The sequence below is a fragment of the Panthera tigris genome, chromosome A2 (genome assembly GCF_018350195.1).
Source record: "Panthera tigris isolate Pti1 chromosome A2, P.tigris_Pti1_mat1.1, whole genome shotgun sequence".
NCBI lineage: Eukaryota > Metazoa > Chordata > Mammalia > Carnivora > Felidae > Panthera > Panthera tigris.
In genome coordinates, this window is record NC_056661.1 from 54,780,562 (window position 1) to 54,804,733 (window position 24,172).

At 40.1% G+C, this 24,172-nt stretch overlaps 1 protein-coding gene across 10 annotated transcripts in view; it reads right to left on the reverse strand.

The window, feature by feature from the left end:
• The window catches only part of CA2H3orf20 (chromosome A2 C3orf20 homolog), a 100,946-nt gene that overhangs the window by 59,570 nt on the left and 17,204 nt on the right, over window positions 1–24,172 (reverse strand). For 7 of the 10 annotated variants that reach the window (XM_042979575.1, XM_042979577.1, XM_042979576.1 and 4 more), the window contains exons 7-10: window positions 17,174–17,315; window positions 15,851–16,123; window positions 1,421–1,573; window positions 524–644 (exon numbers count right to left, since the gene is read on the reverse strand). In XM_042979575.1, coding sequence (XP_042835509.1) covers window positions 524–644; window positions 1,421–1,573; window positions 15,851–16,123; window positions 17,174–17,315 — 689 coding nt within the window. Of the gene's footprint in view, window positions 1–523; window positions 645–1,420; window positions 1,578–15,850; window positions 16,124–17,173; window positions 17,316–24,172 lie in introns of all 10 variants that reach the window. The other 3 variants (XM_042979580.1, XM_015542568.2, XM_042979581.1) reach the window with 3 other exon arrangements.

The following is a 24,172-nucleotide window of genomic DNA, read 5'->3' on the forward strand; positions in this document are numbered from 1 at the left end:
ATTAGTAATTCCACACTAATTTATTATTTAATGAATCTTTGATGAGTGGCTGTCTGAGTAATCAAATGAATAATAAAGAAGGGCTTGTGTTTGTCAGCCACCTTTGACTTTCATGACATAGTAACATTATAAAACAGAAGCTGAGAAGACCAACATAGAATTGCTAACTTTTCTTATTGCCATGTATAGGCGTCAAAAATAAAGACAGCAACTACTATAACAGTTATTTCATAAAGTGAAGGGCATTTAACCATCAAAATGTAGTAATATTAAAAATAATAAAAATAAAAAAGGAGGGATATTACTAAGAAAGTCAGTATGGCAGCCAACAGTTACTGTAGACTGGTGAAAAGTTTACCTCAGCCAGCTCCCAACCACTGTTCATCAACTGGGGAAACTCTGAATGAGACCATAAGCTCCTTAAGGGAAAAGCACCTGTCTTACAGGTAGCCCTATGACTCTTAATGCTGGGCAGTCTGAGGAAGACTGCCAAAGCCACCCCACCTGTGCTGTCCATGCCCACCTGATATTCCAGGGAGAGCAAAGTCTCTGTCTTGGAAGTCCAGCTCCACTTGTGGACTACGTAGCCCTTGTAGTCATTGGTGGTCCCACCTTCCTCATCCAAGACCAAGACAAATGGGCAACTAGGAGAAATTCAGAGGTGAGAAGTTGATGCCAGACCCCTGAAGGAAGCCCTCATCACTATAGGCTACAGGAAGGCAGGGATCTGAGACTCTGTCTTGGGCTGAAGGAACCATGAAGTTCAGCAGGCAGCCTTACTTCCTCTGCCTAATATGGTCTTAGGCCCTTTCACCTGTTGATGCTACTGGAATGTCTGTCATAGAGGGCAGGTCTGAGAGATGATGGAGGTTCAGGCCACATCCAACAGGGGAAGAAATAGAATGTGTGTCCTGTTGCCCAAAAGCTGGAGCATACAGGTGACAAAATGGGAAATGGAACATCTATAATGCAAGAGTCATTCCTTCTGAGAACAGTTCCTCATGAAAGGCCAAAATAAAATCAGCTTTTGGCTGACAAGAATATGTGCCTCTCTTAAAAGACCCCACGGAAGTGGTACCCATGGCCTCTCCTTCACTTACTCCTGGTATAAAAAAATTTTCTCTGCTAAGTAATTCTTCTAGGAATTCCATCCAAGTCAACAATCAAGATCTTAGTGCCCTGGGGGTATAAGTGAGAAGTAGGACTTTGGGAATTGCCCCTCTCTTTTGCTATGACATGGATCCAGCAAGCAAAGGTCAGGCATCAAAATACCTACAACCTGCAGGCCCTACTTTAACCCTGTCTCACTGCCCTCCTAGACCTCTGGACATTGATGGCCCCTCCTTTTCCCATGGTGCCTCCCTTTGTCACCATCAAAGATGGTGCCAGGATGGGGCCAGGATTCCCCCAACCAACTCACCGGGCCTTCAGGTTGTAGTGAACACAGCCCTGGCCTTCAGCATTGAACAGAGCCAGAAAGGAGAAGCTGGGTGTGTCATTAAAGAGGCAGGTGATGGTTCTCCCTCTGCAGCACGTGGGGATCTGACACATGGCAATATTTCCAGAAGGATAGCTGGCAGAAATGGTCAAGGAGAACTAGCAGAAAACTCTCCGGGTTCTGCTTTCAGGTGCTCCACGGAAAGTAAGTCTACATGTCAAAATGATAGCTATTTGGTGCATCATTCCCAGTCTTCAAAGACCCTCCCTGCACTTTGCATAAGTAACAACTAAATGACTATGGAACCCAACCATGCCCCAGGTGCCTTCTTGTATCTTCTTTCTATTCCTCACAACCACCCTGTGGTAGGTAGTATTATCTCCATCTCAGAGATGAGTAGGGTCTCTCTGTGTCTGGGGGTGCGGGTGGGGGGTGGTTCTTGGGATGTGGGACTTTCAGTGCTAAAACCAGGAAAGTCCCAGGCAAACCAGGACAAGTTGGCCACCCTACAGATGAGAAATCCAAGGACCAGAGAAATGATCTTCCCCACGTGACACCACAAGGAAGTGGCAGAACCAGGACCTGAATTCTGAAGCCAGTGATATTTCTAATGTTGTCAGGCTGCCTTCCCTTATGATCAGTCTAGAAGAGCAGGCAATGTTTCCCTGCTTATTTCCTACTAAGGTGACTCCAAGAAGCACTGGTCTCAGCTAAATAGGAACATGGTGTGGGCAGCTACTGTAGGAATTTCAGTAGTGCCCAGACAGAAGACTTTCAGTGGTTATCACTGGGGTTCAACCTCTTACGGGTTTCCCATTAATGGGGGAAAAAGAGATAAACAGATAGGAATCATAAGTAGTAACCAAATAGAAATTCTGGAGCTGAATAGTACAATAACTGGAATGAAAAGTCACTAGCTGGGTTTAGCAGCAGATTGAAGCAGAAGAATCAGTGAACTTGAGGATAGATCAATTGGGTTTATCCAGTGTGAGAAGCACAAATTAAAAAGAATTAAGAAAATTTAACAGAGCCTAAGAGACCTATGGCAGACCATCAAACATATCAACATATCCATAACAGGAGTTCCAGAAGGACAAGAGAGAGAAGAGAAGAAAGAATATTAGAAGAAATAATGACTGAAAGTTCCACAAATTTGACGAAAGACATGAATCTACACAATCAAGAAACTCAACAAATTCCAAGGAGAATAATTCAAAGAGTGTCACACTGAGACACATTATTATCAAACTGCCAAAAGACAAAGAGAGAATCTTGAAATCAGCAAGAGAAAAGAGACTCATCATATACATGGGATCTTTAATAAGGTTAAGGGCAATTTCTTATCAGAAAACATGGAGGCCAGGAGGCACTGGGATCGAATATTTAAAGAGCTGAAAGAAAAACTGCCAACCAAGAATTCTATATTGAAAAAAACTATCCCTCAAAAATTAAGAAGAAATTAAGGCTTTCCACATAGATAAAAGCTGAGGGAGTTCATCACTAGTAGACCTACCCTACAAGAAATGCTAGTTCTTCAGGCTGAAATGAAATGATACTAGACAGCAACTTAAAGCCATACAAAGAAAATAAGAACACCAGTAAAGGTGTTTATATAAGTAAATATAAAACCAGTATTATTATATTTTGATTTATAATTCCTCTTTTTTTCTGTATTAGTTGAAAGACAAATGCACAAAACAGTAATCGTACATCTATGTTACTGGCACCCAATGCACATATAAAGATGTAACTTCTGATAACAACATAAACGAGGAAGGATGAGCTGTATAGGAGCAGAGTTTTATATACTATTAAGCCTAAGTTGGTATTAAATCAAACTTGTTTCTTGTCAATTATAATACTCAAGTGTATTAGTTTCTTGGGGCTGCTATAACATCCAGGCCAAACCTGATAACCTGAACAACAGAAATTTATTCTCTCACAGTTTTGGAGGTTAGAAGTCTAAAATCAAGGTGTTGACAGGACCATGATCTTGGGGGCTGTGAAGAAGAATCCTTCCTTGCCTCTCTGTAGTTTCTGGTGGTTGCCAAGAATCTTCAGCATTCCTTGGTTTATAGATGCATAATTCTAATCTCTGCCTCAGTCATCACATGGTCTTCTTCCCTCTTTGTGGTCCCTGCTTTCTCTTCTTAAGGGTACCAGTCATTGGATTGGAAGCCAATAATGACTTCATCTTAATTTATCTTCAAAGACCCTATTTCCAAATATGATCACATTCTGAGGTTCTAGTGAACATAAATTTTTAGGAGACACTATTAAAGTCCATTATACAAGAGTAACCACTAAAAAAATAACTAAAAAATATGGGGCAAAGAAAATGAGAAAAGAATAAAAATGGAATGCTACAAAAAAAATCAGTTAAACACAAAAGAAGGTAATAATAGAGGAGCTGAGGAGCAAAAAAATGACATATATAAAACGAATAGTAAAATGGTGGAATTAAGTCCTTTCATATCAGCAATTACATTAAATACAAATGGACTAAATTCTGCAACCAAAGAGCAGGGATTGTCAGAATGAATTAAAAAAAAATCCAACTATATGTTGTCTATAAGAGGTTTATTTGAAATCCAAAGATACAACTATGTTGAAAGTCAAATGATGGGAAAAAAGATATTCCATGCAAATAGTAACCAAAATAGAGAAGAGGTGGCTCTGGTATCAGAGAAAACAGACTTTAAAAATTTCTATAAGAGACAAAGAAGGACATTATGTATTGAGAAAAGGGTCAATACCTAGAGAAGATACAATTATAGACATAAATACACCTAACAACAGAGCCCCAAAATATATAAAGCAAAAATTTACAGGATTAAAAATAGAAAAAGTTTTAAGTTGGAGACTTAAAAAGTTAAAAGTTGGAGACTTCACTACCTCACTGCCTTACACAGAAGGTCAATAAAGAAAACAGAATTTGAACAACACTATAAACTAACTAGACCTAACAGAACACTCCACCCAACAGCAGCAGAATGCACATTCTTCTCAAGTGCATAGGACCATTCTCTGATAGAGACAATATGTTAGGACACAAAACAAGTGTCAATAAATTTTAAAAGATTGGAACCTTAGAAAGTATCTTCTCGGACAACAGAATGAAACTAGAAATCAATGGCAGAAGGATATTTGGAAATTTCTCAGGTGCAAATTAAACAATACACATTTTAAACAACCAATGGATAGAGAAGAAATCACAAGGAAAATTAGATGTGTGAAAACAAAAATACAACACATCAAAACTTACAGGATAAGACACGGGAATGAGGTTGGAGGACAGAGTCCATGGGAATGGCACAGAGGCCAGGAATGCTGCCAACACCTGGCCCAGGTCAGTGAGGAGCCCTGGGGACCCAGCCGAGCCTGCTGCTCCTGTTCTCCAACATGCACCTCACAGGGAATGACCCCCAACTAGGTGCCTACTCCTACATTCAAGGCGACCTGATAGGTTTTCTGTCAGATGTTCCACTGTAATAATGTTGGAGTTATGAAGTCTCTGTTTCTTTGCTCCAAAACAAGACATTCTTCCCTGCATATAGAATAGGAGTAATGTTGGTCAGAATCTGGCTGTTGTTTAAAACTGAAGATTGTCATGACTGCTTAATGTAAGCTCTATTCTGAAATAAAATTAATTGTCTTAGAAATACTAAGTCAGTTTAATTCGTAGTGCTCAAAGAATCATCCACACAGGAACACAGTAATACTGGTGACCCAAATTTGCTTTTGGAACCATGAAACTTTTCTCGTTTTTGACTTTGACAATATAATCACAGATGACAATAGCGATGCATGGATTGTACAGTGTGCTCCAGAGAAAAAGCTTCCTATGGAACTACAAGATTCTTATGAAAAAGGATTTTGGACAGAATTTATGGGCAGAGTCTTTAAGTATTTGGGAGACGAAGGTATAAGAAAAGATGAAAAGAGCAGTGACATCAATGCCTTGGTGAACTTTACCTTATAAAAAGGATAAATTTGGCTGTATCTTATTTCAGATTCAAATTCAGTCTTCATGGATGGGGTTTTAGAAGCTACCAGTTTTCATGATGTGTTAGACAATATGTTTATAAATCCAACATCTTTTGATAGCAATCGTCATCTCTCTGTGAAAAATTATCATGCTCATTCCTGCAATAGGTTCCAAAAAAAAAATATTTGCAAAATGTAGTTTTTGTAGATAAACGGTTACAAGAGGGAGTGAATTATACATGAATGGCTTATGTAGGTGATGGTGAAAATGATGCCTTTCCAGTAACTTTTTTAAAGAATGATGATGCCATGCCACAGAAAGGATATACTTTACGGAAAACTCTTTCCAGAATGTCTTAAAATCTTGAACCTATGGAATATTCTGTTGTAGTTTGGTCTTCAGGTGTTGAAATAATTTCTCATTAACAATTTATTTATTTTTTTATTTTAGAGAGAGTCCATGAGTGGGTGAGAGGGACAAAGGGAGAGAGAAAAACCCAAGCAGGCTCCACAGTGTAGAGCCTGATGCAGGGCTCAGTCCCATGACTCTGGGATCACAACCTGAGTCAAAATCAAGAATTGGATGCTCAACCAGGTGAACCACCCAGGTGTCACCACAGTTTCTAATAAAGGAATAATATACCAACAACAATGAAAAACTTATGGGATAAAGTGAGAACAGCGGTCAGGGAGAAATTTATAGCTGTAAATACCCATATTGAAAGAAGAGAGGCGCCTGGGTGGCTCAGTCGGTTAAGCGTCCACTCTTGATTTCAGCTCACATCATGATCTCATGGTTCGTGAGTTCGAGACCCACATCCAGCTCCACGCTGACAGTGTGAAACCTGCTTGGGATTCACACTCTCTCCCTTTCTCTTTGCCCCTCCCCTGCTCACTCTCTATCTCTCAAATAAATAAATAAGCTTTTTAAAAAAGGGAGAGAAGAAAGATCTCAAATCAATAACCATAATTACCACTTTAGGTACTAGAAAAAGAAGAGCAAATTAAAGCTAGCAGAAGGGAGGAAATAATAAAGATTAGCAGAAACAGAAACAAAAAAGAGAACAGAAAAGCAACAGAAAGAACCAACAAAACCAAAAGTTGGTTCTTTGAAAAGATCGACAAAATTGAGAAAACTGTAACTAGACTGCCAAAAAAAAAAAAAAAAGGAAAATTCAAATTCCTAAAATCAGAAATGAAAGTGGAGACATATAAGAGAAGTATATGAACCATTTTACATCTACAGGTTAGATAGCCTACTTGGAAAAAAAATTCCTAGAAACATGCAAAGGGAAATTGCAGGATAAAAGATCAACACCCAGAAAGCAGTTGCCCCTCATGAACATGGGTTGTCTTTCCATTTATCTCATTCTTCTTTAATTTATCTTAACAGTATTTTGTAGTTTTTAGTGTACAAGTCTGACACTTCCTTGGTTAAATTTATTCCAAAATATCTTCTTTTTAAAATTTAATTTATTTAAAGTTAATTAATATACAGTGTAGTATTGGTTTCAGAAGTAGACCCCAATTATTCATCACTTACAGATAACACCCCGTGCTCATTCCAAAAAGTGTCCTCCTTAATGCCTGTCACCCATTTAGCCCATACCCCCACCCATATCCCCTCCAGCAGCCCTCAGTTTGTTCAATGTATTTAAGAGTCTCTTACAGTTTGCCTTCCCTTCCCTATTTTCATCTGTTTTGTTTCTTAAATTCCATGAGTGAAATACATTTGTCTCTGACTTATTTAGCTTAGCATAATACACTCTAGTTCTACCCACCTTGTTGCAAATGGCAACATTCTTTTTGATCACTAATAATACATTGTGTATGCATGTATGTGCATGTATATATACATACATGTGTATATATACATACATGTGTATATACACATGTATATATACATACATGTGTATATACATGCATGTGTATATACATACATGTGTATATATACATACACATACATACATACATACATACATACACATACATGCCACATCTTCCTTATCCATTCATCAGCCAAAGGACATTTGGGTTCTTTCCATAATTTGGCTATTGTTGGCAGTGCTGCTATAAACAGTGGGATGCATGTACCCCCTCAAATCAGCATTTTTACATCCTTTGGATAAATTCCTAGTAGTGCAATTGCTAGGTTGTAGGGTAGTTCTATTTTTAATTTTTTGAGGAAACTCCACTAGGTTTTCCAGAGTGGCTGTACCAATTTGCATTCCCACCAGCAGTGCAAAAGGGTTCCTTTTTCTCTGTATCTTTGCCAATATCTGTTGTTGCCTGAGTTGTTAATTTTAGCCATTCTGACAGATGTGAGGTGGTATCTCACTGTGGTTTTGATTTGTATTTCCCTGATGATGAGTGACATTGAGTATCTTTTCATGTGTCTGTTAGCCATCTGGATGTCTTCTTTGGAAAAGTGTCTATTCATATCTTCTGCCCATTTCTTCACTGGACTTTTTGGCTTTTTGAGCTTGATAAGTTGTTTATAGATTTTGGATACTAACCCTTTATCTGATATGTCATTTGCAAATATCTTCTCCCATTATTTCCATTGACTTTTAATTTTGTTAATTGTTTCCTTTGCTGTGCAGAAGCTTTTTATCTTGATGAGGTCCCAATAGTTCATTTTTGCTTTTAATTCCCTTGCCTCTGGAAATATGTCTAGTAAAAAGTTGCTATGGCCAAGGTCAAAGAGGTTGCTGCCTGTTTTCTCCTCTAGTATTTTGATGGTTTCCTATCTCACATTTAGGTCTTTCATATATGTTGAATTTATTTTTGTGTATGGTGGAAGAAAGTGGTCCAGGTTCATTCTTCTGCATGTCGCTGTCCAGTTTTTCCAGCACCATTTGCTGAAGACACTGTCTTTTTTCCATTGGATATTCTTTCATATTTTGTCAAATATTAGTTGGCCATATATTTGTAGGTCCATTTCTGGGTTAGAGAACCCAGAACCATACTGTCTTGATGATTACAGCTTTGTAATATAGCTTGATGCCTGGAGTTATATGCCTTCAGCTTTAGTTTGCTTTTTCAACAATACTTTGGCTATAAAGGGTCTTTTCTGGTTCCATACAAATTTTAGAATTGTTTATTCTAGCTCTGTGAAGACTGCTGGCTTGAGTTTCCCAAACAAACAAAAACTAAAGGAGTTTGTGACCACTAAACCACTCCTGCAAGAAATTTTAAGGGGGAACACTCTGAATGGAGAAAAAAAGAAGACCAAAGCAACAAAGACTACCAAGGGCCAGAGGACATCGCCAGAAACACCAACTCTATAGGTAACACAATGGCACTAAATTCATATCTCTCAACAATTACTCTGAATGTAAATAGACTAAATGCTCCAATAAAATGACATAGGGCATCAAAACGGATAAAAAACAAGATTCATCTATATGCTGCCTACAAGAGACTCATTTTAGATCTAAGGACACCTGCAGATTGAAAGTGAGGGGATGGAGAACCATCTATCATGCTAATGGACATCAAAAGAAAGCTGGAGTAGCCATACTTCAACAAACTAGATTTTAAAACAAAGACTGTAACAAGAGATGAATAAGCGCATTATATCATAATTAAGGGGTCTATCCATCAAGAAAATATAACAATTGTAAATATTTAGGCCCCCAACTTGCAAGACTCAAACATATAAATCAATTAATCACAAACATAAACTCATTGATAATAATGCCATAATAGTAGGAGACTTTAATACCCCACTTACCACAATGGACAGATCATCTAAGCAGAAAATCAGCAGGGAAACAATGGCTATGAATGACACACTGGACAAGATGAACTTAAAAGATATATTCCGAACATTTCATCCTAAAGCAACAGAATGCACATTCTTCTCGACTGCACATGGAACATTCTCCAGAAAAGATTACATACTGAGTCACAAATCAGCCCTCAACAAGTACAAAAAGATCAGGATCACACCATGCATATTTTCATATCACAACTCTGTGACACTTGAAATCAACCACAAGAAAAAATTTGGAAAGCCCTCAAACATTGAGGTTAAATAAAATCCTACTAAAGAAATGAATGGGGGGCACCTGGGTGGCTCAGTTAGTTATGCGTCCAACTTCGGCTCAGGTCATGATCTCACCGTTCATGAGTTCGAGCCCCACGTCAGGCTCTGTGCTGACAGCTCAGAGCCTGGAGCCTGCTTCGGATTCTGTGTCTTCCTCTCTCTCTGTCCTTTCCCCACTCATACTGTCTCTCTCTGCCTCTCAAAAAATGAATAAATGCTAAAAAAAAAAATCTTAAAAACAAAAAAGAAATGAATGGGTTAACCAGGAAATTAAAGAAGCACTTTAAAAAAAATTTTTTTTAACGTTTATTTATTTTTGAGACAGAGAGAGACAGAGCATGAACGGGGGAGGGTCAGAGAGAGAGGGAGACACAGAATCTGAAACAGGCTCCAGGCTCTGAGCAGTCAGCACAGAGCCCCGACGCGGGGCTGGAACTCACATACTGCGAGATCGTGACCTGAGCCGAAGTCGGACGCTTAACCGACTGAGCCACCCAGGCGCCCCAAAGAAGCACTTTTTAAAAGTACATGCAAGCAAATGAAAATGAAAACATGACAGTCCAAACCCTTTGGGATGCAGCAAAGGCAGTCCTAAGAGGAAAATACATTGCAATTCAGGCCTATCACAAGAAGCAAGAAAGGTCCCAAATACACACATCCTAACCTTACACCTAAAGGAGCTAGAAAAGGAGCAGCAAATAAAGCCTAAAGCTGGCAGAAGAAAGGAAGCAATAAAGATTAGAGCAGAAACAAGATGTAGAAACCAAAACCCCAGTAGAACAGATCAATGAAATTAAAGGCTGTTTTTTTTTTTTGAAGGAAATCTAGCCAGACTTATCAAAAAAAGAGAGAGAACTTAAGTAGAAAAAATCACGAATTAAAGAGGAGAGATCACAACCAACACCACAGAAATACAAAAAATTATAAGGGAATACTATGAAAAATTATATGCCAACAAACTGGACAATTTGGAAGAAATGGACAAATTCCTAGAAACTCATACACTACCAAAACTGAAACAGGAAGGAACAGAACATTTGAAGAGGCCCATAATCAGGAAAGAAATTGAATCAGTTATCCAAAACCTTCCAACAAACAAGAGTCTTGGGCCAGATAGCTTCCCAGGGGAATTATACCAGACAGGTGAAGAAGGATTGATGCCTATTCTCCTAAAAGTGTTCTAAAAAATAGAAATGGAAGGAAGCTTCCAGACTCATTCTCTGAAGACAGCGTTACCTTGATTCTAAAACCAGACAAAGACCCCACTAAAAAGTAGAATTACAAGCCAATATCCCTGATGAAATTGGATATTAAAATCCTCAACAAGATACTAACAAATTGAATTCACAGTACATTAAAAGAATTATTCGCCATCATCAAGTGGTATTTTCCCAGGCTGCAAGCCTGGTTCAATATTCACAAAGCAGTCAATGTGATACACCACATTAATAAAAGAAAGGATAAGTACCACATGATCCTCTCAATAGATGCAGAAAAAGCATGTGACAAAATATAGCATCCTTTCTTGATAAAAACCCTCAAGAATGTGGGGATAGAGGGAACAAATCTCAACATCATAAAGGCCACATATGACAGACCCACAGCTAATATCATTCTCAATGGGGAAAAACAGAGCTTCCTCCCTAAGGTCAGGAACATGACAGGGAGGTCCACTCTCACTCCTGTTGTTCAACAGGGTACTGGAAGTCCTAGCCTCGGCAATTAGACAACAAAAAGAAATAAAAGGCATATAAATTGGCAAAGAAGAAGTCAAACCTTTACTCTTTGCAGTGACAAGATACTCTAAATGGAAAACCCAAAAGACTCCACAAAAAACTGCTAGAACTGATACATGAATTCAGCAAAGTCACAGGATATAAAATAAATGTACAGAAGTTGGTTGATTTCTATACACCAATAATGGAGCAGCAGAAAGAGTAATCAAGGAGTCAATCCCACTTACAACTGCACCAAAAACCATAAAATACCTAGGAATAAACCTAATCAAAGAGGTAAAAGATTTGTATAGTGAAAACTATAGAAAGCTTATGAAAGAAACTAAAGAAGACACAAAGAAATGGAAAAACATTCCATGCACATGGATTGGAAGAACAAATATTGTTAAAATATCAATACTACCCAAAGAAATACACATATTCAGTACAATCCTTATCAAAATACTCTTTTTGACACTATTGTAAATGGCATCATTTCCTTTTGTTCATTTCCTTTTTATTGTTATAGTTGTTCATACAGCATTTCATATCATTTGTGGCTAGTATTTATGAATTGGAAGACTTCATCTTATTCATGGCAATATGCCCCACAGTAAACTACAGATTCAATTCAATCCATATCAAAATTTCATCAATCTTTTTTGCAAAAAATGGAAAACTTATTTTAAAATTCATATGGACTTGCACTGGACCCCACATAACCAAAAAAATATTGAAAAAAGAACAAAGTTGAAGGACTCAAACTTCCTGATTTCAACACATTACTATAAAGCTACAATAATCAAAACACTGTGGCACGAGCACAATAAGACATACAGATCAATGGAATAGAATTAAGACTACAAATGGGGCGCCTGGGTGGCTCAGTCGGTTAAACGTCCGACTTCAGCTCAGGTCACGATCTCGCGGTCCGTGGGTTCGAGCCCCACGTCGGGCTCTGGGCTGATGGCTCAGAGCCTGGAGCCTGCTTCCGATTCTGTGTCTCACTCTCTCTCTGCCCCTCCCCCATTCATGCTCTGTCTCTCTCTGTCTCAAAAATAAATAAAAAACGTTAAAAAAAAAAGACTACAAAAATAAACTCATACATCTACGGTTAACGATCTTCAGCAAGGGTGCCAAGAACATTCAATGGTGAAAGAATAGTTTACTCAAGAAATAGAGGTGGAACAACTGGGAATCACATGTGAAAGAATGGAGTTGGAGCCTTATATCACCATATGCACCATATGCAAAAATCAACTCAAAATGGATCAAAGACCTAAATGTAAGAGCTATAAGTATGAAACTCTTAGAAGACAACACAGGCATGAGAATGGTTTCTTAAATATGAAACCCAAAGCATAAGGAATAAAAAAAAGAAAAACTGGACTTCATAAAAATTAAAAACTTCCACATACCAAAGAGGGTGAGCAAGAGTGAAAAATTTTCCCACAGTATAGGAAAAAAAATTTGCAAATCATATGTCTGATAAGGATCTAGTATCTACAATATATAAAGGAACTCTTACAACTCAGCAAGTAAAGGACAATCAAAAAATGTGCAAAAGACTTGAATACATATTTTTACAAGAAGATACACAAAGAAGGTATATGAATATACTTGAAATTGTTAGTTATTAGAAAAATTCTATTCAAAACCACAATGAGATATGACTTTACATCTACTAGAATGGCTGGAACTTAAAAATTGAAATGTATCAAGTGTAGTCAAGAATGTAGAGAACCTGGAACCCTCATACATGTGGGTGGGGATATAAAATAGCACAGTCACTGTGGAAAACTTTTTGGAGGTTCCTAAGTAAGTTAAACATAGAATTACCATATAATCCAGGAATTCTCCTAGGTATAGACCCGAAAGAATTGAAAACAGGTGTGCAAAAACTTCTATAAGAATGTTCATAGCCAAATGGTGGGGAAAGTCTAATGTCCATAAACAAATGAATGAATTAGAAAAAAGTGGAATATCCATATAACAAAATTTGATACACACACACACATTATAATATATATATAACAGAAATTCTGAGACATGCTGCAATATGTGTGAACCTTGAAAACATTATGCTAAGTGAAGGAGGCCAGACACAAAAGGTCACATGTTGTAGGATTCCATTTACATGAGGTGCCCAGAATAGGCAAATCAAAAGAAATAGAAAACAGATTGGTGGTTGCCAGGGCTAGGGTAGGGGAAAACAGAAAGTAACAGAAAACTGCTTAATGGTTATAGGGTTTTCTTTTGGGGTGATGAAATGGTTGTGGAACTTGATAGCGGTGATGGTAGCACAATGCTGTAAATGCACTAAATGCCACTAAATTGTATATATTAAAATATTTTATTTTATGCTATTTAAATGTCAATTAAAAAAGAGGCAGTGATGTATATTAAAATGTGGATGAACCTTGAAAACATTAATGTGAGTGAAAGAAGCCAGATACAAAAGGCCACATATTGCATGATCCTATTTACATGAAATATCTGAAACAGGCGAATGCATAGAGGCAAAAAGCAGATTAGTGGTCCCCAGGAGCTACAGGGGAGGGGAAATGGGGAGTGACTGCTTAACAGACACATGGGATTTGCTTTCAGGGTGATGAAAACACCCTGAAACTAGATAGTGGTGATGACTGCATAGCATTGTGAATGTACTTAATGCCGTTGAGTGATACACTTTAAAATGGTTAAAATGATAAATTTTATGTTATGTATATTTTACCATATTTAAAAAAAACACAGAGTGGTTCTGAGCTCTCCACCAACCCTTAAGGGCACAGCGCTGAGCACAGCACTGTGCACTGTGATTAGGGTTTGTTTCTAATGTGATGAGTCTGTCTGTGCATATGAAAAAAGGTTTTGAGGGAAGTTTGAGGGGAGAACGGGCAGCTGAGCCAAGACATCCAGGAGGTGCTGACAATGGAATGAATGAAACCCAAATGAAAAGAATACTGGGATGGTTTCTGGGGTCTGGTGTTGACAAAGAGCAAACCAATCAGGGCTGGGAGCTTTTTGGCATCCCAAGGGCAGATGAACCATTTCTACCTGAGAGCTTTGTCCAGCAATCTCCATGGGACCAGAATTAATCGCTGAGCCCAGAAAACGTCTTCCAAACATTTTCTCTACCTCCAAGGGATCCAACAGCTGCATGGGTGCTTTGGCCATTTGAATGCAGTAACACAGAATTTCTCTATCAAGATCACTGGGTCCAACTTCCTCAGCTTCAAATGAAGGGAAGTGAGGCCCAGAGAGATGAAGTGACCTGTGCAGGGTCACCAAGAAGAACTGGCCCTAGAACCCAGCCTCTTGGGACTCCCAAAGAGGAAATGCATTGATGGCCAGGATGTGGTTATTTCTGGCATATGAGTCAAGCATGCCAGCAGCAAGGCCTGCAGGTTTGGGGTGGTCTCACCCAGGGGGACCTCAGGATTCTGGAACAGGGAAGAGAACAGACTGTGCTCTAGCCCACCTACTCTGGTCCTGCTGATAGCAACAGAATTCACAGACATAGCTTTTCCAGGGGCTCAGGAAGACGATCCTACTCAAGGCAGTGGAAGAATAGGAAAGGGGGGAAAGGAGAGCCCTTGACCCACAGCAAGCAGCAGCTACCCTGGAAGGAGTTTGCCATGTACGGTATGACAAGGCTCACTGGAAGCAAGGCTGAGCAGAGTGTGATGAATGGATTCATTTACAGTCAGAGAAACAATAGGACTCCTTTGACAGGGTGCTTAAATTCTGAATTCCCAGTTCAGTCGGAGAGGAGGCCAAATGAAGTGAGGGGGGACTGCTGCTGGGCAGCCTGAGAGTTCAGAGAGCTCCCTCTCCTCCAAAGGTATGGGCCACTAAGTACCTAGAGGTTTTATTATTAAATGAGGCTCCCTTCCATCCCCCATCTCCTACTCTCTGCTGGAGGAAACAATCCTAGAAGGCATAAAAATGGTGCCAGAAAGAGGGCCCTAAATGGAGGTGAAGCGGCCCTGAACCCAGGCCTGGCTTTGCCACCAAATTCCTTTTGTGACATTAAATTGAGTCACACCATCTGTTCCTACAAAGAAGGGACAAGAATGTCTGGCTTAGTGTCTCCTCTCTTTGACGTATCATCCAACTCAGAGTGCAGAACCTGGAATAAGTGCTTTGCCCTCTCTGGCTTCACAGCCTTGCTGCCAAATGAGTTGGGCATCTGGTCCAGCCCCACTGCCTACTGGGGAGTGAATGACAGGACCGGGGCTGCAAGGTGACTTCTTCTTCTTCTTTTTTAAGTTTATTCATTTATTTTTGAGAGACAAAGAGAGAGGCAGATAGAGAATCCCAAGCAGGCTCCACTCTGTTAGTGCAGAGCCCAACACGAGGCTCAATCTCACAAACATGAGATCATGACCTGAGCCAAAATCAAGAGCCAGATGCTCAACTCACGGAGCCACCCAGGCGCCCCTCCAAGGTGACTTCTTGATGCACTGTTTCCCACCCAGACATCCTCCAAAGAGAGCCTTCTCTGACCTGGACAAATGCTTAATGTCCTGAAGAACCTGTGACCAGGCTTCTCTGGTCAGGTGAAAAGCCAAAGTAAATAATCAGGCCTGTTCAAACCCAGAAATTTTCTGGGGCTGAGTTGTTGGGGAGAAGGGGCAGCAGCAAATAAAAGGATACTACACGAAGGAGGATCCATCACAGAAGGTGTAATGCAACTTGATGACCTTCTTGGATGTCTTAGACTCCTGAGAATGTTGGCTGAAGTGAGGCTGTTGGTGGGCAGGAGGCTGGTGAGGGGTGGGAGTGGAAGTCTGAGCACCTGGAGGGTGAGGGGTCTGAGCGTCCCCTTTCGGGGCTGACATTAGATGAGAGGGCATCTTTGCCCTGTAGTTGCGAAAGATCATGGGGTAGGAGAAATTCCTCCCTTTCCACGAGGCCCTTTCAGCTTCTCTGCAGGGAAGGAGACCAACATATCTTCTAGCCACTTGGCTCTTACTCACCAGGAACACTGTCTCTATAGCCCCTGCCCAGCTCCCAAGACTCTTGTCCCATTTCTCTGTCCCCAAAGTACCTGTGCCCACCCCACTCCCCCTCATCCTAAAGGCAGTACTTAGGAAGAACTGGGAAGGCCCTGGTACCCCTCTGAAACCATTCCTTGCCTGATTTCCACTGTAAGCAATGGGATGAGGACCCATGGAGTGGGACTGAGTACAGAAGGGGAGTCTGGAGAGCAGGGTCTGGGGACTCTGCTCACTCCCCACTCCTGAGGTTACAAAGAAAGAGCTTCCATCCAGAATGTTACAGTAAAGGGCAAACTGGGTAGCTTCCCTTCTCCCATGTTCTTTAGCTGCAATGATGGCCCATGGGAGCCCAAGACATATGCCTTAGATGGGGCTAGGTTTTAAATCCTTTATGGCCCATGGTCTGAGCCTTTGGAGAAATGTAGACTAACTTACTAGGACTTGTGAGACCCCAAACCATAGATATCATTAATCACCCAGGTCAATGTTTTTTGTTTGCTCTGAGAGGATTTTTGCTGCTGCTGCTGCTGCTGCTGTTGTAGGAAAACATCTGACAAATTGTGTTAAGAAATAAACATTCAAGTCACAAAGCCTAAAAAGTGTAAGGAGCCCTGCAAAAGGTGAGGAGGCTAAGATCAATGACCTGGTGTCAGGTCCACCAAATTGTGGGACCTCCGGCAATAGCTTAATGGCTTGCTCTGGCTACTGGTTTCCTCATCCGCAAAATGGGCATACCCCTTCTTCCTCATCAGGTTATAGTGAGGGCTGAAAAGGACTGTGAGTGGTGAGAGTGTAGGGACATGAATGCATATGAGGGATGGCCATCACCCCATCACTGGTCACTGTCGTTGGGGGCACTGGGCAGCTGGCACTTCCTGGCCCTGTTCAGACACTTCCGTGAATTCCCCGTCATGCACACCCAGGTAGCTGGCAGCCATACCCAATGTTCGCGTCTGCCCCCAACCACCCAGGCGCTCACATAAGGCGACACATCTCCTGCAGCTTCTCTCGGGCCTCAGGGCAGGGGTCGCTGAACTCCATACTGTCAGAAGCAGAGTTTCTGAGTCCTCGTTGGAGGGGTGACATGGTTATGTCTTCGAAGTTTTTTGATCTGCCTGTGGCTGGAGAGGAAGAAGTTAGAGAGGGGTTCTAGAGGATGGTTTCTTAAGACGTCATGTTCACGTGGGGGTGAGGTGGCAGGGAGCACTTCTCCTGATAGTCAAAATAATCGGGGGGCATCATTCATGCTTCCCGGGGATGGGAATCCCTGGCATGTCACTATAACACAGAGACACTGCTCTGTGAGTCAACTAAGAATGTGTTAGGAACAGGCATGTGCAGAGTGGCATACCCAGCTATGTTTCCCCAGGACAGCCTGGGCCTGGGGCTGCCATGCATGCTGAAGTGATTCCCTTTTGACACTTCTGATTAAAGACAGAAAATCTCAGTTCCAACTCAATTGGCTGCAACACTTCTCCGACGCTGGCTAATCTTGGGCCTTCTGCAGAGGGCAGTGTGTATCGACAGACTGAGACTGCATTTTTTTTTTTTTTTTTTTTTTACATATTGTGGTAAAATACATGTAACAAAAATTTACCGTCCTAACCATTTTTACATGTACAGTTCAGTGATATTAAATACATCCACACTGCTGTGCAACAATCACTATCATCTACCTCTATAACTCCCGTTTTGTAAATTAAAGCTCTTACCCATTAAATAGTAACAACTCCCCATTCTCTACTCCCCCCAGCCTCTAGTAACCATCACCTTACTTTCTGTCTGAGTCTGACTATTCTAAATACCTCATATAGGTAGAGCCATATAGTACTTATCTTTTTGTGATTAGCTTATTTCACTTAGCATAATGTCCTCAAGCTTCTTCCACATTATAGCATGTGTCAGAATTTCCTCCCTTTTAAAGGCTGAGCAATATTCCGATGTGTATGTATAGACCACATTTTATCCACTCATCCATTGATGGACACTTGGGTTGCTTCCATGTTTTAGCTATTGAGAATAATGTTGCTAGGAACATGGATATATATATATCCGTGTATATATATGTATATGTGTATACATATATACACACACACACATATATATATATCCGTATAATGTGTATGTTTCCAATTTGAACGTCTTTTATTCCTTTTCTTCTCAATCTTGCTTTGGCTAGAACTTCCAGTTCTAAGTTGAATATAAGGGGTGAACTTGGGTACCTTTTCCTTGTTCCTGATCTTAGAAGAAGAGCTTTCCATCTTTCATCACTGAATATGATGCTTGTTCTATGTTTTTCACATATGACTTTTACCACGTGAAGGTAGTTTACTTCTATTCCTAGTTTGTTGAGTGTTTTTTAATCATGAAAGGGTGTTGAATTGTCAAATGCTTTTTCTGCACTGAGATGATCATGTGGTTTTTTTCCCCTTCACTCTGCGATTGAGTTTTGTTATTGAACCATGTTTGCATTCCAGGAATAAATCCTTCTTGGTGTCATGCTGTATAATCCCTAATGTACTATTGAATTCCGTTTGCTAGTATATTGTGGAAGATTTTTGCATCAATGTTCATAAAGGACATTGTCTGTGGTTTTCTTTTGTTGTAGTGTCCTAGTCTGGTTCTGGTATCAGGGTAATGCTGGCCTCACAGAAGGAGTTGAGAAGTGTTCCCTCTTATTTTTTTGTTAAACTTTGAGAATGAAGAATAATTGTAATTAGTTCTTTAAATGTTTGGTAGAATTCACCACTGAAGCCATCAGGTCTAGGGTTTTTCTTTGTTGGTAGGTTTTTGATTACTGATTTAATCTCCATAGTATTTATAGATCAACATTTTTCTACTTCTTCCTGAGTCTTGGTAGGTTTTGTGTTTCTAGGAATCTATCCATTCCATGCAAGTTATCTAATTTGTTGGTATATGATTGTTTTCTCTGTTCTAATCTGTATTTTTTACCTTGTCTAGCTTTGGTTTTAGTTTCTTCTTCTTTTTCTAGGTCCTTAACTTGTGAAGTTAGGTTATTTGATGTCTTTCTTATCTTGTCTTTAATGTAAGCACTTAAAACTGTAAATTACCCCCTTAGTACTACTTCTGCTGCATCCTGTAAGTTTTGGTATATTGTATTCTAATTTTTATTCATCTCTGTTTTCTAATTTCTCTTGCAATTTCTTCTTTAATCTGTTGGTTGTTTAAGAATGTGTTATTTACTTTCCACAATTTTGTGGTTTTTTTCTAGTTTTCCTTCGTTATTGATTTCTAACTTCATCCCATGGTGGTCCGAAAAGATACTTTGTATATCCTTTTTAATTGATTGAGACTTAAAATCTGTGGCCTAACATATGGCCTATCCTGAAAAATCTCCCATGTGCACTTGAAAAGAATGTGTATTGTTTTGTTGTTTGTGCTCTAATTGGTTTATTTCCTCTCTTTCCTTACTTATCTTTTGCCTGGTTGTTTTTCCATTATGGTGAGTAGGGTATTGAAATTTTCAACCACTATTGTAGAACTGTCTTTATTCTGTCAGTTTTTGCTTCAGCTATATATATTTTTTTGCATCAGATATTTATATGGTCTGTCATTAGGTGCATAAACATTTATAATTATCTTCTTGTATTGAAACTTTTATTAATACCAGTGTCCTTTTTCTCTTATAAACTTTTGAGAGAGAGAGAGAGAGAGAGAGAGAGAGAGAGAGAGAGAGAGAACGTGCATGCTCAAGCAGGGGAAGGGGAGAGGGAGAGAGAGAATCTCAAGCAGGCTCCATGCCTAGCACAGAGCTCGACATGCGGCTTGATCTCAACAATTGTGAGATCATGACCTGAGCCAAAATCAAGAGTCGGATGGTCAACCAACTGAGCCACCCAGGTGCCCCTCTTATAATCTTTTTTGATTTAAAGTCTATTTTGTCTGATACTAGTATTGCTACCCCCGTTCTCTTTGGTTAATATTTGCATAGAATATCTTTTCTCCATCCTTTTACTTCCAACCTGTTTGTGTCCTTGGATCTCAAGTGAATCTCTTATAGATAGTACATCATTGGATCATGTGCTCTAATCCATTCTGCCAATCTCTGTCTTTTGATTGGGGAGTTTAATCCATTCATATTTAAAGTAATTACTGACAAGGGATTTCTGTCATTGTACTTTTTGTTTACTAGATGCCTTATGGCTTTGGTCCCTCGGGTCCTACAATACTGTTTTGTGTTGATTGTGTGATAAGATATTTAAATTCCTTTGTCATTTGCTTTTTTGTGTATTGTATAGCTATTTTCTTTGTGGTTACAATGAGGGAAACAGTGGGGATTACATTTAACATCCCAAAGTTCTAACACTCTAATTTGAATTTTTATCAGCTTAACTTACAAAAACTCTCCTTTAACAGATTCATTCCCACCTCTTTCAGTTGTTACAAGATTATATCTTTATAATTTTTTAAATGTGTATTTATTTTTAAGAGAGAGAAAGAGACTGAGTGTGAACAGGGGAGTGGAAGAGACAGAAAGGGAGACACAGAATCTGAAGCAGGCTCCAGGCTCTGAGCTGTCAGCACAGAGCCCAACGCGGGGCTCGAACCGCGAGACCATGACCTGAGCTGGTCAGACACTTAACTGACTGAGACACCCAGGTGCCCCAACAAGATTACATATTTATTTAGTATATGCACCTAAACATAAACTAACGATTTTTTTAAAATGTATTAGTATTTTGAATTATGTAGAAAACAAGATTTGTAGTTAACCAAAGTTACAGTAATACTAGCTTTAAAACTAATAATTTTTTCTTTAAATGTATAAGTCTTTTAAATCCTTTTGAAAAACAGAGGCATCCGGGGGGCTCAGTTGGTTTAGCATCCGACTTTGGATTAGGTCATGATCTCACAATCTGTGACTTCGAGTCCCGCGTCGAGTTCTGTGCTGACAGCTCAGAGCCTGGAACCTGCTTCAGATTCTGTGTCTCCCTCTCTCTCTGCTCCTCCCCTACTTGTGCTCTGTCCCTCTGTCTCTGTCTCTCTCAAAAATAAAAGGAAAACACTTAAAAAATTAAGATAAATAAATGAATAATGTAAAAAACAAAAAGTACAGTTATGAACCAATTACAATAATACTAGCTTTTATAATTGCCCATGTATTTTCTTTTATCTGGGAATGTTTTAATATCTCCCTCACTTTTGAAGGACAGTTTAGCTGAATATAGGATTTTTGGTTGATAGGTTTTTTTTCTTTTATCACTCTGAATATACAGCCCTGGTGCCTTGTGGCCCCCAAAGTTTCTGATGAGAAACCTGCTGATAATCTTATTGAGAATTCCTTGTATATAATGATTTGCTTTTCTCTTGCTGCCTTCCAGATTCACTGTCATTGTCTTCTGAAAGTTTGATTATAATGTGTCTTGGTGTGGGTCTCTTTGAGTTCACGTTACTTGGAGTCTGTCAAACTTCTTTGGTGTTTATACTCATGTCTTTCATCAAACTTGGGACTTTTCATTTCCTCAAATATTCTTGCTATCCCTTTCCCTCTTCTCCTTCTGAGACTTCCACAATGTGTATGTTATTCTCCTTGATGGTGTCCCACAGGTCCCTTAGGCTCTGTTTACTTTTTAAAAATCTGTTCTTCAGATTTAATCATTTCAATTGTTCTATCTTCAAATTTGCTTATTCTTTCTTCTGCCTGCTCAACTCTGGGTGGCAATGTTTTGTGCTTATTGCACTTATTTTCACAGTTATAACCCTGTGGCAGGTGTCAGCTGGTATAAGGATTTGGTGACATGAACTTGTGGAGATAGTCCTCCATGACTAAAATTCCAGAGGCATCATTTCAGGTCCACATGTTTCTGAGCCTCTGCTGCCCACCCAACTGGAGCCACATGCTCTCTCTTAATATATGTAGGCTCAACTTCATCCTGGTTTCAAGAATGAAAATGAGTTTCAAGCCAGGGCCACTGCTCAGGCTCCAGCTGGGTCCTGAGTGCCTCAAAATGAAGTCTTCCTCACTGTCAGCCAACTCTTCGGCTTTCTGGCTGGTACTTGGATACCATCTCTGGTATCTGCCACTATGAGTGGTTTCTGATCCCTTTTGCCACTCCTCCTGCCACCCAAGACCAGAGACTTGGCCCTGAGTCCCAGCTAGCAGCTGGCTGACCTCCTGAAACATCTTCTAGTCTGACCATTCATGTCTGGCTTGGCCCTAGTTGCCTTGGATCCTTGAGGGTGATATCTTTTCACTCCAACCAGGAACCATTTTTTGACAGACTTCTCTCAGTTCTCCTTCTGTAAAGTTGGGATACTTTCAAAAAATAGCTATTGTTCCCTCAGGGAGTAAACTCCTGAAGCCTGTCTACTCCAAGTCTGCTTGGTCCTAGAACTGCAAAGGGGGCAGTTGGTAAGGTGTGATAGCACATGTGCATGAACAGAGAGCAGAGGTCCAAAATTCAAAGTGGCCTAAAACCAGAATAACTGTACAACATATACAAACTGGGAAAGTTTTTAGAGTGAAAGCGGGCATCATTAAATGTTATGTCAGAACAATAAGCATAAACTGGGACATTCCTGGGCAAAACAGGTCTACATGGTCACTTACAAACTATTAGAGAAAGTTAATCATCCATTCTGGCATGTATGTATGAGACTAATTTCTAAACATATCAAGAACCTATAACAGATGCAACACCACGAACATACATCTAGTCAGAATGATGCACATCATGACAAATCACATTTTGGTGGGGTAGCAGAGGAAAACAGCCAGACAGACAAAGAGGCCAACAGAAGGCATCACCTGCAAGATCATTAGGAGGAAAAATCATGAAATCACAGTTTATCTTGAAGATACTTTGTCTTCTCTCAAAGGGATTCTGTTGATTTAGGGCCAGCTCAGGAGTGGATATAATAAAACCAGGAGCACATAAATTGGGATGCTGGAAATGATGCTGTGGGTTATTGAACCACAGTGACAGAAAGCACATCAACAGAGGTAAAGGAGCTTGGGAAACGAGAGGGGGAAGCTGGATCTACTCCAAACAAGGAAGCTGAAGATGTCAGTTCCATTTGGGAAGGTGTTCTTTGTCTTAGAGTCCTCATGTATACCCCCAGGATTTAGAACAGTGAATGATAACTAGCAATTGTTCACTAAACATTTGTTCACTAACTGAAGACACAGGAGGAGCTTGATATGGAGAATGAGGCCTGGAGGAAGGCAAATCACATAGTCAGCAAGAGGCAGGGTCAGAAATAAAATGCAAACTTCTCAACTTCCAGCCTTACCTCCAGTGTCTGTGGGAATCAACTGGACAATCTTTGAGCATTCCCACCTTTTGTTGATCCTTCCACCACCTACTTTGCAAGTACAGTCCTCCCTGCCTACCCCATTCCACCATCTGCCATCACAGCTGGTTGGGGAGAAGGTAACTGGAAATTCCATGAGACTTTGCCTTGCCACTTCCACTCCCAACTTATTTCTCGGAGGTTCTGGCTGCATGGTTGCTGCTATACTATCTGGTCTACTGCCACCTGTTCTTTGTCTTAAGCCTTTCTTTCTGTTGTGTGTCCTTCTCCGTGGGATAGCAGGTCCCTCTATGTCTTTCTCTTCTTTCTGCATGAATCAGCCCACTTTGGGACATGCTGTTAGGTCTGGTATCCAAATACGTCTCTTCAGATACTCGTTCCCCCACTGGCTGTGTGAGTAGGAGCAACATAGATCTCTCTCTTGATAGAGGGGGTGAGTTTGGGATACTGAGGGGGATGGAAGATGTAGGTTTGATAGGGATGTTGTCCTGTGTGAAGGGAACCACATCACCAGGAACAGAGGGCACGTAAAACAATCAAATGGTGAGACTGCACTGTGGAGTGACTGGGTTGAGATGTGTCAACTTTTATGGGAAAGAATCTGTGTCAATAGCTTCTGCCAACAGGCAGGACAGCCATGTACCCTTCCTATCAGAAAACTAAATCAAAGCATCTCATCAACCTGCACTGGGAATCCTCTATC